Source organism: Procambarus clarkii, chromosome 42 (genome assembly GCF_040958095.1).
Source record: "Procambarus clarkii isolate CNS0578487 chromosome 42, FALCON_Pclarkii_2.0, whole genome shotgun sequence".
NCBI lineage: Eukaryota > Metazoa > Arthropoda > Malacostraca > Decapoda > Cambaridae > Procambarus > Procambarus clarkii.
The window spans coordinates 11,009,582-11,027,349 of record NC_091191.1 but is presented as its reverse complement, the minus strand read 5'-3'; the positions used below and the strand labels follow the sequence as shown (position 1 = coordinate 11,027,349).

General features: G+C 46.8%; 1 protein-coding gene across 13 annotated transcripts in view; it reads left to right on the top strand.

Annotated features, from left to right (window-relative positions):
• The window catches only part of LOC123770261 (RING finger protein 44), a 177,703-nt gene that overhangs the window by 64,251 nt on the left and 95,684 nt on the right, over positions 1-17,768 (top strand). For 4 of the 13 annotated variants that reach the window (XR_011231262.1, XR_011231261.1, XM_069339908.1 and 1 more), the window contains exon 1: positions 13,719-14,229. The exons of 6 other annotated variants lie outside the window; for them this stretch is intronic. Coding sequence is in view for 4 of the 7 variants with exons in the window: in XM_069339908.1 (XP_069196009.1) it covers positions 14,212-14,229 (18 nt within the window). In the remaining 3 variants the exon portion in view is untranslated. Of the gene's footprint in view, positions 1-13,718; positions 14,230-17,768 lie in introns of those variants that run through there. 3 more of the 13 variants (XR_011231263.1, XM_069339910.1, XM_069339909.1) reach the window with 1 other exon arrangement.

Sequence of the window (17,768 nt, the reverse complement as noted above, 5' to 3'; positions counted from 1 at the left end):
ATACATGGGGTATATCTGTGTGTATACACCATACATGGGGGTATATCTATATATACCTTATACATGTCGTTTCCCTGTTTGTATACACCATACATAAGGTATCCCTGTATGTATACACCATACATAAGGTATCCCTGTGTGTATACACCAAACATAAGGTATCCCTGTGTGTATACACCAAACATAAGGTATCCCTGTGTGTATACACCATACATAAGGTATCCCTGTATGTATACACCATACATAAGGTATCCCTGTGTGTATACACCATACATAAGGTATCCCTGTGTGTATACACCATACATAAGGTATCCCTGTATGTATACACCATACATAAGGTATCCCTGTGTGTATACACCATACATAAGGTATCCCTGTGTGTATACACCAAACATAAGGTATCCCTGTATGTATACACCATACATAAGGTATCCCTGTATGTATACACCATACATAAGGTATCCCTGTGTGTATACACCATACATAAGGTATCCCTGTGTGTATACACCAAACATAAGGTATCCCTGTATGTATACACCATACATAAGGTATCCCTGTGTGTATACACCAAACATAAGGTATCCCTGTGTGTATACACCAAACATAAGGTATCCCTGTATGTATACACCAAACATAAGGTATCCCTGTGTGTATACACCAAACATAAGGTATCCCTGTGTGTATACACCAAACATAAGGTATCCCTGTATGTATACACCAAACATAAGGTATCCCTGTATGTATACACCATACATAAGGTATCCCTGTTTGTATACACCAAACATAAGGTATCCCTGTATGTATACACCATACATAAGGTATCCCTGTTTGTATACACCAAACATAAGGTATCCCTGTATGTATACACCATACATAAGGTATCCCTGTATGTATACACCATACATAAGGTATCCCTGTATGTATACACCATACATAAGGTATCCCTGTATGTATACACCAAACATAAGGTATCCCTGTATGTATACACCATACATAAACACATAAGAATTAAGGAAACTGCAGAAGGACTGTATAAACATCAGAGGTCCGCGGTTGTTCAACATCCTCCCAGCGAACATAAGAAATATTGCCGGAAGAACTGTGGACATCTTCAAGAGAAAACTGGACAGTTTTCTTCAAGGAGTGCCGGACCAACCGGGCTGTGGTGGGTATGTGGGCCTGCGGGCCGCTCCAAGCAACAGCCTGGTGAACCAAACTCTCACAAGTCAAGCCTGGCCTCGGGCCGGGCTTGGGTAGAAGAAATCCCAGAACTCTATGAAGCAGGTATCAGGCCTAATTGTTCATAAGTGGCAACTCCTATTTATATCTACACAAATTCACTCATGCGTATGTCGAACCCACGCTTGAAACAATCAAGGTACCCCATGTTCCCCAGTAATCTTTTCCACTAAACTATCCTGTTTCCCTACCAGTATTTACCCAGGTATTGCCCAAATCTAACATTTCCCGGTTTATATCCGATATTTCGAGTGCTATTTTAGGTTATGTTTAATGCCTTATTAATGTCCTCTTTGTTATGCCCATGCCCAAACAGACATGCACTTACGTCATGTCTGTTTGTCATGTCACCTCACCTCACCCCACTCAACACCCCAAATATCACCCCAACACTTTCTAATGTGCATCAATAATTAGTCATTCTTCAATGAATACGTTCAAGGAAATTTATGTGCCTTCTGTACTGTGGCGACCAAAATTGAACTGCATACCTTACCTTGAGGTTACCTTGAGGTGCTTCCGGGGCTTAACGTCCCCGCGGCCCGGTCGTCGACCAGGCCTCCTGGTTGCTGGACTGGTCAACCAGGCTGTTGGACGCGGCTGCTCGCAGCCTGACGTACGAATCAAAGCCTGGTTGATCAGGTATCCTTTAGAGGTGCTTATCCAGTTCTCTCTTGCCTTGTGTACTATGGCTATCTTGAGGTTATCTTGAGATGATTTTGGGGCTTTTTAGTGTCCCCGCGGCCCTGTCCTCGACCAGGCCTCCACCCACAGGAAGCAGCCCGTATATATTATATATATATATATATATATATATATATATATATATATATATATATATATATATATATATATATATATATATTGTGGTGGTGCCCTTACTAATGCACGACACAAAAGCAGCTTGCAAAAAAGCGGGTGTTTTTTCTTGTATTGTAAAAACCTTTGTTCCTTTATTTTGTGCTGCTATTTATGAGGATGAGGCAGCCTGTTGTGCACCTGCCTTAACCCTCCTGCTGCTGCTGCTGCTGCTGCTGCTGCTGCTGGCAGACAACACGGGTGTGTGGGGGTGTGTGTGGGCGCCACAACACTCTGCCTTACTTCATAAGACTTGCGGGTAAACATTAGTTGTTAATGGCTGGAAAACAAACCAGTCTTGACATTAATATATAATTATTTATGGGGTTGGTGTCTTTGCATGTATGTTTTCAGAGAGAAATGTGTCTCGACCGCCTGTTTCACTCAGAAAATTTTGGAGAAAACTATGGGAATAATGATTCCCAACAATGGGCAGAGTTTTTCACCCTATGCCCCTGTTACCTAGCAGTAAAATAGGTACCTGGGTGTTAGTCAGCTGTCACGGGCTGCTTCCTGGGGGTGGAGGCCTGGTCGAGGACCGGGCCGCGGGGACACTAAAAGCCCCAAATCATCTCAAGATAACCTCAAGATAGGAGTGGGTGGTTTAGGTGCTTTGGTTCTCTTGGCAATTACTTGCATTCACAGCAGGTGAACACAATGTTTAAAGAGGTGTGATTCGAACATGGGAATTGAACAAAGCAGTGTTCGAGAAAAGTTCGGAATCATTTGTGAAGTATGGTTTGCGTGCGACATTTTTCCTTCATAAAGAGGGGTAGAGAGGACGGGCTGGAGGCCGGGGTGGCGAGCATTTGGTCAGTGTTTGTGGGGATGTGCTGTGCTCGGCCAAATAAACTGTTTCATATGAATCAGTGAGAGACTTGAGCCACCAGCTGTCCGACACCAGAGTCGAGGTGTGGCAGGAAAGGCACACTCTCGGGGGTTTGTTAGTACAAGTGGGGAAACTGGGGAGAGGAGAGTCACACACACACACACACACACACACACACACACACACACACACACACACACACACACACACACACACACACACACACACACACACACACACACGGCGATAATTAGTGAGTGCAGAAATAAGATATAATGCGACGGGCTCACCATAGCCCGTGCTACTTGGAACTTTATGTTCCAAGTAGTTGAATCTAAAACAACAACAACAGATATAATGTAAGAGGAGTAAGAGATGGATAAAAAATGAGAAATATTTGTATGAATTATTTTGTCGCTGTGCTAATTTTCGCAGATCAGAGTCATACGAGAAAAGGAATTGTCAAGGGATAGCGCCAAGCTATTACTACTACGTAGCACTTGGAAGGGGTCAGGATAAGGATTTGGGATGGGACGGAGGGAAGGAATGGTGCCCAACCACTTGGACGGTCGGGGATTGAACGCCGACCTGCATGAAGCAAGGCCGTCGCTCTACCGTTCAGCCCAAGTGGTTGGCAGAGTCATACGAACAAAAATTGCAATAATGCATTAAGATATAATAGGTTGTAGTATACATCGACTGGGGGATGGTGGTAGATATTGCATTTGCAAGGGTAGCAACTGTATCCCCAAACAGAATTAATCAACCATCCAAACGTTTGGACTAAACTAACGCAATCCAGACTTCAACCGTTCTTAACACAAGTCAAGCCTGGCCTCGGGCCGGGCTTGAGGAGTAGAAGAACTCTCAGAACCTCATCAGCCAGGTACCACCCAGGAAACCATCGTTCTTCAGCCCCTCTGGTAGCCTTGAACTACCACACCCTCATATCCAGGCACACTACCTACTCCTGCCTAAGGCAAATTAGAGGAAATTGGATGTTAGAATTTCAATTTGCATTTACCTCGAAAATCGAGTACAGAGTAAATAATAAGAGGGAGGGAGGGGGAGAGAAAGAGAGAAAGGGAGGGAAGGGAGGTAGGGAGGGAGGGAAGGAAGAGGGAGGTTGAGAGAGAAGGAGGGAGGGGAGGAAGAGGAAGGGAAGGGAGAGTGGGAGGGGAGGAAGAGGGGAGACAGAGGCAGGACAGGATCGGGTTATCATGGTGTCGTTGGGTCTGATCCTCTGTAAATTAAATCACAGTTTGGGACAATCAAATGATGAAACTTTTATTTGGAAATAGTTTATTATGGCTTTCTTTTCTGTCTGTGTATCAGTGTGTGTCTGTCAGTATGTATACATATGTGTGTCTGTCGGGCTTTCTCTATCAGCATGGCTCTGTCTGTGTCCCCCCCCCCTCTCACTGTGTGTGTGTGTGTGTGTGTGTGTGTGTGTGTGTGTGTGTGTGTGTGTGTGTGTGTGTGTGTGTGTGTGTGTGTGTGTGTTGAAGAGAAATATGTTTATTAGATATGATAGAGAAAATGTGTAGGGAGTCAGTATATTAAACAACTGACGGTTAGAAAGGCGGGGTCCAAGAGCTAACATCTTGATTCTGCAGGTAGAAATAATAAATACACACACACACACACACAGATATATACATTTCTTACATATTCTAAGGTTTATAAGCAGTCTCGTGTGGAACTGTCTAGTTCATGAAGATTACAAGTGGAACACATTGACGTTTATCATATTAAAATTAACAAGATGTTAACACCTCATTCCAAGACTGAATAAATGCGCGGGAATTTAACATAAATGTGTTGCATATGTACAAAAAAAATATGTATAAGATCGTGAGTTGAATATCTCGCTATAAGTGACAAGAATGGATGCAGACAAGCCAGAAAATTATAATTGGGCCGTCATAATTAAATTTGAACTTAGTGTAACACGTCTGGCGTCAGAGGATTAAACTGGCGGAGTTAAATGTCGTCCAGCATTACCCTGACGGGCGCGGTCCGTAGCTTCAAAATGGTCGCAGGTAGTGAGAGTGGAGCCCTCCAGTCTCCACTCTCCCCCACTCTCCACTTTCCAATGGATCCTCTAGTTTCCACTCTCCCTCCACCCAAACCTCTGCACCGTCCACTCCCCCTACCCCTTCCCCATCCCTACCCCTCCTCCCTACCCATCCCACCCCTGCCCTCCACCCTCTTCTCCCCCCCCCCGCCCTATTATAATGTCACTGTAATTATCATTAGCGTAAAATCCCCAGCCTCCCTGAGCCTCTAATTACAGCCGTAGAGGTGGTGTTCACTATCATGTGTTGTGCTCCCTCACACTCACACGTGTTGAGTGCGAGGGGGTGTTGAGTGGGAGAGGTGTTGAGTGCGAGGGGTGTTGAGTGCGAGGGGGTGTTTGCCTGATTGTGGGGTTATTGGGGGGGGGGGAGTTATATAACAAGAGAAACCACTATGAACTCATTACGGGCTATTCATGCCCGTGCCACCTCTTGGGTGGCTTAATCTTCATCAATCAATCAATTAACTCAGTTAAATCCGCACTAAAGAAAGAAAAAAACGGTATAAAAGGTTTGGCAATAATCATGTCGGAAGACTTTGCTTTGAAAGAACACAATCAAGTAGCATTCTCACCTGTAACGTTCAATCCCCGACCGTCCAAGTGGTTAGGCACCATTCCTTCCCTCCGTCCCATCCCAAATCCTTATCCTGACCCCTTCCCAGTGCTATATAGTCATAATGGCTTGGCGTTTTCCTCCTGACAATTCTCTTCCCCTTCTCACCTGTAAGAAGAATGATAGAGTGGATAATGAGAACCTTTTCCAAGAAGGGATGCCAGACCAAGGATGGCACTTGTCACAGGCACTGGCACTAATGTTCTCTAGAGTGGAACATTACTGCACACACTAACAGCCCCATTCGAGGCTGGGGAAATTGCTGACCCGGAGAACGACTTGAGATATTTTACTACCTAAATCCCTTTAGTAAACCATCTGAATTATTGGGAATGATTAAAATATGAGATTTTTTTTCTCTAAAGCGCAGGTGAGAGAGATATACATAATTTACACCACAGCCTAGTGGACCAAACTCTCACACGTCAAGCCTGGCCTCGGGCCGGGCTTGGGGAGTAGAAGAACTCCCAGAACCCCATCAACCAGGTATTCAGCAGATATAAGGATAGCCACAACACTGCAGATATAAGGATAGCCACAAGACTGCAGATATAAGGATTGCCACAAGACTGCAGATATAAGGATAGCCACAAGACTGGTGATATAAGGATAGCCACAAAACTTGTGATATAAGGATAGCCAATCAAAACCTGGAGGTGCGAGAAATGGTGACCGGGAGTGGAGGAATATGCAGTTACCACCAGGAGGTGTCTGCTTCCTCCTTATCTCACTTGAGAGCAAGTAGCTGGGTCTGGCAAGACGCCGCCGGCCACCATCACCACCACCACCACCACCACCACCACCACCACCACCACCACCACCACCACCACCAGCCCCATGTCTCAGTAGCTGTTCCTTTTGTCACCTTTCTTGTAAATTTCTGACCCGTTTTCCCTTTTTGTTGCCCGGAGCCTCGGCGCAAAGTCCTCCTCCTCCTCCTCCGCCTTGATGTTGACTAGGCTCAGTGCCTCCCGCGGCCCAGTCTCTGCTCCCATGGGATAAGCGAGGCTTACTGGCGCACAACACATTATTGACAGTTCAGATTTATGCGAACCACTGTATGTTTGAAACAGAGACGCAGAGCTTTGCAATCTCTCCCCCCCTCCCCCCTTCCCACAGGCTGTTTAGACTCGTTTCAGTGGCTTTTGTAAATTGGCTGTGTAGTGTTTGGACTCACTGGTGCTCCTGTCGACGCTGTGGGCCAGCAGTAATGTGCCAACACTCTCTCGAAACTCGATAAGCAATGCTCGCTGACTCCGCCAGCCATAACAATCCGCGCCAGAGTCAGCTAGTGTAGGTGTTGACTGTGGCCCCTGGTGCAGGTGTTGACTGTGGCCCCTGGTGTAGGTGTTGACTGTGGCCCCCTGGTGTAGGTGTTGACTGTGGCCCCTGGTGTAGGTGTTGACTGTGGCCCCTGGTGTAGGTGTTGACTGTGGCCCCTGGTGTAGGTGTTGACTGTGGCCCCTGGTGTAGGTGTTGACTGTGGCCCCTGGTGTAGGTGTTGACTGTGGCCCCTGGTGTAGGTGTTGGTTGTGGCCCCTGGTGTAGGTGTTGACTGTGGCCCCTGGTGTAGGTTGTGGCCCCTGGTGCAGGTGTTGGCTGTGGCCCCTGGTGCAGGTGTTGGCTGTGGCCCCTGGTGCAGGTGTTGGCTGTGGCCCCTGGTGCAGGTGTTGGCTGTGGCCCCTGGTGCAGGTGTTGGCTGTGGCCCCTGGTGCAGGTGTTGGCTGTGGCCCCTGGTGCAGGTGTTGACTGTGGCCCCTGGTGCAGGTGTTGGCTGTGGCCCCTGGTGCAGGTGTTGGCTGTGGCCCCTGGTGCAGGTGTTGGCTGTGGCCCCTGGTGCAGGTGTTGACTGTGGCCCCTGGTGCAGGTGTTGGCTGTGGCCCCTGGTGCAGGTGTTGACTGTGGCCCCTGGTGCAGGTGTTGGCTGTGGCCCCTGGTGCAGGTGTTGGCTGTGGCCCCTGGTGCAGGTGTAGGTTGTGGCCCCTGGTGCAGGTGTTGGCTGTGGCCCCTGGTGCAGGTGTTGGCTGTGGCCCCTGGTGTAGGTGTTGACTGTGGCCCCTGGTGTAGGTGTTGACTGTGGCCCCTGGTGCAGGTGTTGGCTGTGGCCCCTGGTGTAGGTGTTGACTGTGGCCCCTGGTGTAGGTGTTGACTGTGGCCCCTGGTGCAGGTGTTGGCTGTGGCCCCTGGTGCAGGTGTTGGCTGTGGCCCCTGGTGCAGGTGTTGGCTGTGGCCCCTGGTGTAGGTGTTGGCTGTGGCCCCTGGTGCAGGTGTTGGCTGTGGCCCCTGGTGTAGGTGTTGGCTGTGGCCCCTGGTGCAGGTGTTGGCTGTGGCCCCTGGTGCAGGTGTTGGCTGTGGCCCCTGGTGCAGGTGTAGGTTGTGGCCCCTGGTGTAGGTGTTGGCTGTGGCCCCTGGTGCAGGTGTTGGCTGTGGCCCCTGGTGTAGGTGTTGACTGTGGCCCCTGGTGTAGGTGTTGACTGTGGCCCCTGGTGCAGGTGTTGACTGTGGCCCCTGGTGTAGGTGTTGACTGTGGCCCCTGGTGTAGGTGTTGACTGTGGCCCCTGGTGCAGGTGTTGGCTGTGGCCCCTGGTGTAGGTGTTGGCTGTGGCCCCTGGTGTAGGTGTTGACTGTGGCCCCTGGTGCAGGTGTTGGCTGTGGCCCCTGGTGCAGGTGTTGACTGTGGCCCCTGGTGCAGGTGTTGACTGTGGCCCCTGGTGCAGGTGTTGACTGTGGCCCCTGGTGTAGGTGTTGACTGTGGCCCCTGGTGTAGGTGTTGACTGTGGCCCCTGGTGCAGGTGTTGACTGTGGCCCCTGGTGTAGGTGTTGACTGTGGCCCCTGGTGTAGGTGTTGACTGTGGCCCCTGGTGCAGGTGTTGGCTGTGGCCCCTGGTGTAGGTGTTGGCTGTGGCCCCTGGTGCAGGTGTTGGCTGTGGCCCCTGGTGCAGGTGTTGACTGTGGCCCCTGGTGCAGGTGTTGACTGTGGCCCCTGGTGCAGGTGTTGACTGTGGCCCCTGGTGCAGGTGTTGACTGTGGCCCCTGGTGCAGGTGTTGACTGTGGCCCCTGGTGCAGGTGTTGGCTGTGGCCCCTGGTGTATGTGTTGTATTACAATAGGGGTGTCTGTGGCGCACGTCAACATAGATTTAGAACGGAAAGATCTTGCCTTTCACAGTAACTCAAACCACTATGACAAAACCACACAAACATTAGAAGAAAAGCAAAAATGCAGATGTTGTTAACACAGAGGTTACAAAGGCATTCAATAAGTGTGACCATAGAGTGATAGCCCATAAAATGAGATCAATATGAATAACGGGTAAAGTGGCGCGTTAGATTATAAATTTTATGTCAAACATAATGCAGAGAAGATTCTGTAGAACAGAATTCTACAGAACTAGAAGAAGAACTGTAGAAGAACTCCCAGAACCCCATCAAGCAGATATCAAGCAGAGAATAACTGTCAATCAAATCAAATCAAGTCCAAGTGCAGTGAAAAGCTCTGTACCGCAGGGCACTGTCCTTCCACCATTGTATTTTCTCACTCTCATATCAGACATAGACTGAAGAGCAATTCACGTCTTCGTGTTATCCATTGCGGATTGTTACCTTACCTTGAGGTTACCTTGAGATGGTTTCGAGGCTTAGCGTCCACGACCAGGCTTCCTCGTGGCTGGACTGACACAAAAATCAGCCTGAAAATTATTTCTGTGGAAGACAATGAAAAACTGCAAGTCGATATATCAATAAAATCTTCAAATAACATAATGTTTAAGAGGTTTTCAGTGGGGCCATTTTGGCCATCCTGCCATGCCTCCCGGTCGCCTGTTAGTATCTGTGTGTGTGAAGATTTACCAACCAGTCCCTCTTGATATTTTTAAAATGCAAAATATTATGTATTGGCTTTACCTACAGAGGTGTCTGTGAGTGGGGAAGGGAAGGGAAGCATATCACTACACGATCATCATTGCAATATCATTTTGCCCTGGCACTTGGCTCTAGAGCTTTGTGATGGACCAGACTGCTCACCAAGTGTGCCTAAGGCCATCACAGCCCGTAATTCACTTTTTACTCATCTCGCGCAGGAGCTCAACCACAGAATAACCTGATTTAAGAACCTTGGCTCCAGCCTGGCACTTCAGCCCACCCCTAAAGGCCCATGTAGTACACATTCTCATGCAGTGTTGTGTAAAAATAGAATTGTCTTGACATTCCAGCCTTAAGCCATAGTCGTCCCAGCTGTGGCCAGTGTAACGAGAAACAATGGGCAGAGTTTCTTTCACCCTATGCCCCTGTTACCTAGCAGTACAATAGGTACCTGGGTGTTAGTCAGCTGTCACGGGCTGCTTCCTGGGGGTGGAGGCCTGGTCGAGGACCGGGCCGTGGGGACACTAAAGCCCCGAAATCATCTCAAGATAACCTCAAGATAATTTTCACACGTCTCTCAGCTGATTACCTTCGAACTCTCTCCGACCCGCGCTTCCCTCTCTTATGTTTGAAGATCACGCCTCTGAGTATCGTAATTATTATACAGTTGTAGCCCGTCCTCATAAACAGTAGCCAAATGCTCGTTTATCCGGCTGCCGAACTGTGTTTATGACTGATCAACGCTTTATACACCACTCACATGATGACTGAACCCCTCGCAAACTGTACTTCACTTTCTTCCTGTTGTCAAGTCTCGCCCCCATAAAGACTTCACTCACGTACTACAAATGCAAATAATTGTCAACAGAAGGTGAACACCTTACCTAGCCTGCTTGATATCTAACAAAAAATTAAAATATATAATGATATTAATTATCTACTGCAATTATCTATTGTAGACTTAAATGGAAGTAATTTAGGTTTACCTTATCTTTAGGTTAGGTTAGGTTAGACTAGGCTAGGCTAGGTTGGGTTAGGATAGGATAGGATAGGATAGGAAAGGACAGGGAGGGAGGCTTATATAAGGAGTGGAAATACTCTGCTTATCTACCCCACCTGTAAATAAAATAAAACAATAACAAACTGGGTTATATTGGGTCAGATTAGATTCTTTATTGGGTCGTAAATATTAGGTCAAATTATATTAGGGTGTTAAAGTATAGTCTTGTTAGGCATAACTAAAGTAATATTAGCATACTTCGGATTAGGCTAACTGATGAGTCTAATTCTCTTATACATATGTAGATTTTTGGGTATCTATTTATATAGTTCATCAATTCATTATTATATTATTTTTATTAATTATTATTATTATTATCAATATATGTGCTATATTGCTGTTAAATATATTACGTTACAGAGGTCCCTAAGCTTACACACACTCTCCAATAGAAGAAACTCGCCTGAAATATTACCATCTTAACTTACGGTTCTCTAGCTGAAGAACGCTGTGGATGGCGTCTCTGGCGGGTGATAATATTGATTATATTAGGCTTTAGGGTAAGGCCCAGAATTCATATTACTGTTTAAGTGGGCGATAACGGGTGCGTTAATGAGACTTCTCGAGGACAACGAGGAGCCTGCACCCCATTCTCATCGCCAGGAGGTGGAGACCTTGGGTAGTAACGGCCCAAAAGTTGGGAATCACGTTTCATGCGTTTGGCACGCATGGGGGTCAGTTCGTGACCCCTGTGTGTGTGTGTGTGTGTGTGTGTGTGTGTGTGTGTGTGTGTGTGTGTGTGTGTGTGTGTGTGTGTGTGTGTGTGTGTGTGTGCAACAGGCCGGGCTGCGGGAGGAGAAGAACTGGCGAACTTGTCAACAGGTAATCAACAGATTTCAAGTATGTTGACCAGACCACACACTAGAAGGTGAAGGGACGACGACGTTTCGGTCCGTCCTGGACCATTCTCAAGTCTGACGACCTAACGTTTAGAGAGCATAACCAAGCAAATATTGCGTCAGCCAGAAAAATGATAGGATGGATTACGAGAACTTTCAAATCCAGGGATCCCATCAATGGTTGTACTCTTCAAATCACTTGTGTTGTCCTGTCTTGAGTACTGCTCAGTACCCATCACAATGGTTGTACTATACAAGGTGCCTTTATCGTGTCTGTATATGCCGTATATATTCTCTGTATTCCCTCTGTTTCAGTAATCTCTCCTGCTCTGAGGGGGAAAGTGAGTATCGAGCAGTACTCAAGGCGGGACAGCACAAGTGATTTGAATAATATGAGTATTGCGATGGGTTCCTTGGATTTGAATGTTCTCGAAATCCATCCCATCATTTTTCTGGCTGACGCAATATTTACTTGGTTATGCTCCTTATACCGTTAGGTCGTCAGACATGATTAATCCCATGATGTCTGTGACGCCCTGACATGATGTTTTCCTACTATGGGCAGATTTGATTGTGTTTTGTATCTTGTATTTTGTTTACGGTCTTCCATTTTTACCATACCTAAGTACTTGGAATTTATCACTGTTAAATATCATGTTATTTGCTGCTTCCCAGTCGAAAGCATTCTTAATTTTGTAGCTTATAATAAGCGGGTAGTTTTTCAATGTGTGCATGTGTCTGTCTGTCTGTCTATCCTTGTTTGCATGTCTGTCTGTCTCCATCTTTGTGTGCGTGCGTGTGTCTGTCTGTGTGCGTGCGTGTGTCTGTCCTTGTGTGTGAGTGCGTGTGCTCACCTAGATGTACGTGTGTTGTGTAATAATACAAATAGCTTGCGTGTTGTAATTTGTACTATATATTCCGGCCGGTAACTTGCTTACACCGGCCAGTAACTTGGTGGAGGATAGAGATAGTTGTTATAGCAGTGATAGGGAGAGGTATTATGGCAGTGCTAGGGGTTCTTGTTATTGTTTTAGATATAGCTACTCAGGACGAAATGTCCATGTAGCACGGGCTATAGTCAGCCCGTAAAGTGCTAGGATTGTTGTTGTTTTAAGATTCAGCTACTGGGAACTAAAAGTTCCAGGCAGCACGGGCTACGGTGAGCCCGCGATGGACTTACCTGGCACAGGAGTGGGGCTGAAACTTGTGTGGGTGCTAGGGTTGTTGTTGTTATAGATTCAACTATTCGGAACAACTTCCAAGTAGCACGGGCTATGGTGAGCCCGTAGTGGACTTCCATGGCACAGGAGCGGTGCTGTGTGTGTCGTCCAGGGAGGAACGTCAAAGCCCCTTACGGGCCGCTAGCTCAGTAAAGGAGCCCCTTACAAGACGAACTTAGTGGGAGTAAGTTGTGTCGAGGAGAGGGAGGGAGGGGGGGGGGGCGTTACTGTTGGGGGGTGGGGGAGAGGGCTGCGTGGGGTGACCGTGAATGGACTGGTGTCAACACAGATACCAAGACGGGGCTGAGACTAGCACGGAGGGTGGTGTAGGAAGCCTGTTATGGATTGGTCGGGGCCCCGGATGTCATTGTTTACATCGTCATGTGGACGGAAATGCACTGTTTTCTGCTTTACCGCCTCTGGGGGGGGGGCTGTTTGGGCCTAAGCCGCGTTCCTATATAGGCCTCGCCAGACTATATACACTATATCAACGGTGTTTATAGGGCTCTATAGCTGAATTAGAAGTTAAGGCGTTTATTATGCACCCCATACCCATCCTGTGGGCGGTGGTGGACAAAGGTACCAGTAGCAAACGTTTTTTTCGCCTTACGTTTTAACGTATTGTAGAGCGTGTAAAGTGGTAGTGAGTTACGTTGAGCGTTGTGTTGTGGTGACCACTGTAGGCTTCCCCGCCTTTATTCCTGCGTCATCAAAATGTTTTTGGTTGATCCCTCGCTATTGTCTAGTGTTATATTACTGTTACTTTCTTTGGTTATGCCATGGTTGTTGAGTAGTTTTGTTATTTATTCTTTGTTTGTTTGGCGCGAGCGTGGGACAGTGCCTTTGGGTGCCATCGACTGGCTGTGCGGGTGTGCCAAATCTACGGGACTGGCAATTCTATTGATTTCACTCATAAGCGTGGGCTCATGACAGTCTCGCTAGGTACCTTATCTCCTTGACTCTTTAACGCATCAACAACAATAAAAAGGTTTCTGAATAGTTATTGTAAAGCGCTTTGACGGGAGAGACGGTAGGAAATACGAAGGTGGTGAGTGTTGTGTATTTAGTTGTGATTTGAGAGGCGGCAACGTGGCCTCGTGGCGGAGTCAATACGGGTGTGTGCGCGGGAGGTTCAGTGGGAGACGAACCCGCGGTAGGGAGGGAGTTTGTTGCGCCTGCTCCACAACCGCCAACATTTCCCCCCCTCCCCCTACGACTTCAGCTTTCCTGCAAGCCTAAACCGCTCTGGGATTATGATAGGCAAGGCATAATGAGCGGCTGCCACCTCGAGGATCAGCAGGAGGCCCCACAGGCGGCTTCTCACGGGCGTCCACAGCGGGACTCGTCTCTGTGAGGGGTGCCAGCCAGCCTCCTGCGAGCTAGTGACGTAGTCCACCAATCCAACAGATATTTTTTCATGAGCAATGTGCCAATAACCGCGTCTAGGACTAGACTGTATGGGAAGTTGTTGGTGGGGGTGGAGCAAGAGAGTGCGGATGAGGTAGTGGTTGTGTGTGGAAGCGCCCAGACATTGTGAGACTACTGGTGGTGTCATCCCAGAACCCATGAAGTTATCGTGAAGACGGGAGGTTATACAGTGCACCAGGACATATCATGCTAGTGTACATACCGGTGAGTACCCCCTATTTGTCCTTCTCTCTCTATACCTCTATTGGGCCTCTGTTGAACCTCTATTTGGATATCTATGTTTTGATGTGGAGGGGAGTGGAGGTTGCCAGACACCAGCAGGAGGAGGGAGGATGTTACTGGTGTTGTCAAGTGGTGTTGGTTCTGCCCGACTCTGACCAGCAGGAGAACACGGGCATGGCAGTATGGAGACCAAGGCGACCAGTTGCTGGAGTCACGTACACAGGGGCGGTGTTCCCTGCTGGGTGTTATGTTTGCACAACTCCTGCCAGCAGGCGCCGCTGCAAGTTGACTGGCCCTCACAACGTCGGGTTTCTGGGACGTTTTCTCTTCCTTGTGGTCGTTGGTGTTGGTGGAAAGGCAACAGCTGCGACAGGAGAATGGGCGAGAAGTGCAGTTCTCTCCCAAGATCTGTCGGATATAGTGGCGCCGTATTTGCGCCATTCTGCAAGACAATGGAAGTGTGCGTTGGCACGTCGGCAGCGATGTATAGCATGTGTTTAGCAGACTTGCACGGGGGAAGAGTGAGGGTTGCGGCACACTTGTGAGGCTTGGAGATGAAGGAGGAGGAGGAGGCGGGGAAGGGAAGTGCCTCCTCATATTCCCTGGTCGTTACCGTCAGTCTCACTATAAATTAAGAACTACTTGTTGTAGGCAGTGCCGGAGGAGACACAAGATTTACCACAAACCCACAACGAATTTGTTTCATATTTAAAAAAAATTGTAAAACTTATTTTAAAAAATTATACACACACACACACAAACACACACACACACACATTATATATATATATATATATATATATATATATATATATATATATATATATATATATATATATATATATATATATATATATATATATATATATATATATATATATATATATATACTGTATTATAAAAATGTATAATATATATAAAAACATAGGGGTGGTAGGAGAAGAAAATATTAAAGTGTTTAGTGAGAATCTACAAGGTCTTCTGAATGCTCTTTATTTTCTTCTACGAGGCTATGGGTCCGTGCAATTGCACCAGAGGTGGTACATATAAAACACACATACATAAATATATATATAATGACAAACGATAAATCAAAGAAACCTCAGATTTAAAGAAGGCAACTAATTAATGAACAGATAAGATTACTAACATAATGTGAGAGTGGCGGGTTAGTGAGACTACCTGCACTAATAATAACGGTCAAGCCAGAGTAACTGGTGGTGAATGTGCCCCACTATAGCTTGGTCACCATTTCGAAATGAGTAAATAATTACAGAGCATGTTTTGGTGAGTAAATATGTCGCTGGGGAAGAGAACGTAGGTTTTTACTACAAGACGCAATGGCATACTCATTATAACAAATTTTATAATGTGTTCGGTTTTGATTTCTTTCGTTGGGGGGGGGGGGTTAAAGTAGAGGCTCGACAGACGACTTGCTGCTTGAAGGGAGACAGACAGACAGACAGACAGGTCCTAGATGAAAATGAATCCCCGAGAAACCTGCAAATTTCAAGGGAATATAAATTGTCGGGAATTTCCATAAGGTGAGAAGACTCACCTTATGGAAATAAAAGTACTAGAGAGAATGTTTTGTAATGAATGTGAGCTTGTTAAAGAAGCTTGTGATGTTTGTAGGGAATGGTTATAGTGCAAGTGTGTGAGAAGAGTAGGCAGCCGTGTTGGTGCTGAAACAAGCCTATTTAAGGAACAATGGACAAGTTAGTTAAGAGCAGCAAGCAAGACAAAGACTAGCTTGGGTCCTGTGAAGGCTATCGTAACCTGTAATACACAGGAAAAAAAATAAGGTTGAGTTCCTGCGTGCAGACTGACAATTCCCAGATCTTGACAGTTGCAAGGAGCAAGCAGCGTTGCCAGGGAACAAAGACGAGACGGAGATGGGAAAATCGACCGTATGTGGCAGTGGAAAGGGAAAATAGTATTAGTAGAAGACTGAGAATCTCTATAAACAAGAGTAAGAGAAGGAGGAAGGGTGTAGGGGCGCCTAGAACCAGTAAAAATATAAATACTCGCCAATGGAAGCTATTAAAAGTATGGTGTTTCTCGACACTCAGTATGAAGTGAAACAGCCTTAAAGGTATGTGCAAAATGCACCTGGAAATGTCAAGGGAGAAGAGGAGGGAAAAATAAATCCTAGGGTAACATAGGAACAAGCGAAGGAGGAGGTGGGGAGCAGGTAGGTTAGGGAACAATCGGTGTGGCCGCCAAGCTGGGCCCCGCCTCTCCAAGGTTGGACCACGCTGCCCGTCACCCATTTTGAGTATTTTTAGCTGCTGCTCTTAGTATCTGCTGCTGCCTTATTTGCTTTTAATCTTCAATAATGGGATAGTTGTGTGTGTGTCGACGGAGAGAGTGTTTAAGCTCCTGTAAGAAAGTAATACAAAGTCGAGAAGTAGGCAAAATATACTTAGTACGCGCAGTGTTCCCCTAAGATTCTATTCGGCTTTGTTTACAACGTGCGTTGCCGGAGGTCGGGAACACATGTTATCTTACCTTGTCAACAACAAATAAATATTAACCAAGTTCTTTTAACAGTTATTCAGATGCATTGGCGGTGACATTGTGGAACATGAAGTGTTTATATGATGCACTACTGGAGCAGATATGGAGGGAGTAGTGGAAAGTGTGTCCTTCATTCTGATTACAGTAGGTGGCAACGGTGTCGGACGCACGATCCAGAGGGTTGGTAAAAGTACTGGGAGCTGGTGGAGGGGCGCTCACCGGGAGGTCAGTGCTTGGGTAAATGAGACGCGCTCTACGGCCCCCGCCCTCAAGGGCTCACACTCTCCTACATGGAATATTGTAGTACATGCCGGCACGTATATCTTACTATAGGGCTCACCCTCTCGTACATGGAATAGTGTACGTACATGCCGGCGCGTATCTTACTATAGGGCTCACACTCTCGTACATGGAATATTGTACGTACATGCCGGCACGTATATCTTACTATAGGGCTCACACACTCGTACATGGAATATTGTACGTACGTCAAGGGCTCACCCTCTCGTACATTGAATATTGTACGTACATGCCGGCACGTATATCTTACTACACATCCTGCTCCATACGCTAGTATTATGTGTGTATCTGAATATATCATTATAATCAACAATTTGTTAGTTCCTTCAAGAAAGTAACAATGGCTTATATGTCAAAGTTGGTGAAGTTGCATTCTTGCAGAATACAGAAAGCATAACATAGGTATTGTAGTTGCTCATTATAACAATCCTTACTGTTAACCTTCTTATTTTGCATTACTTGACTACTAAGTACGATTAGTATATTTTAATATTACTGGGCCAATTGGTCGTGTCTAGAGACTGCAGCCAAGGAGGGACTGGGTCACTTGAAACAGCAGGTTGTGTAGTCAGTTGAAGGGGTTTAGGGAGGCAGGGTGTTGTCTGGGCTTCTTAGCAAAGCTATGACAACCTGAGAGTAATTGCCAGGGGTTACCCTGCGATGATTTCGGGGCTCAACGTCCCTGGTCCTCTCTAGAACCC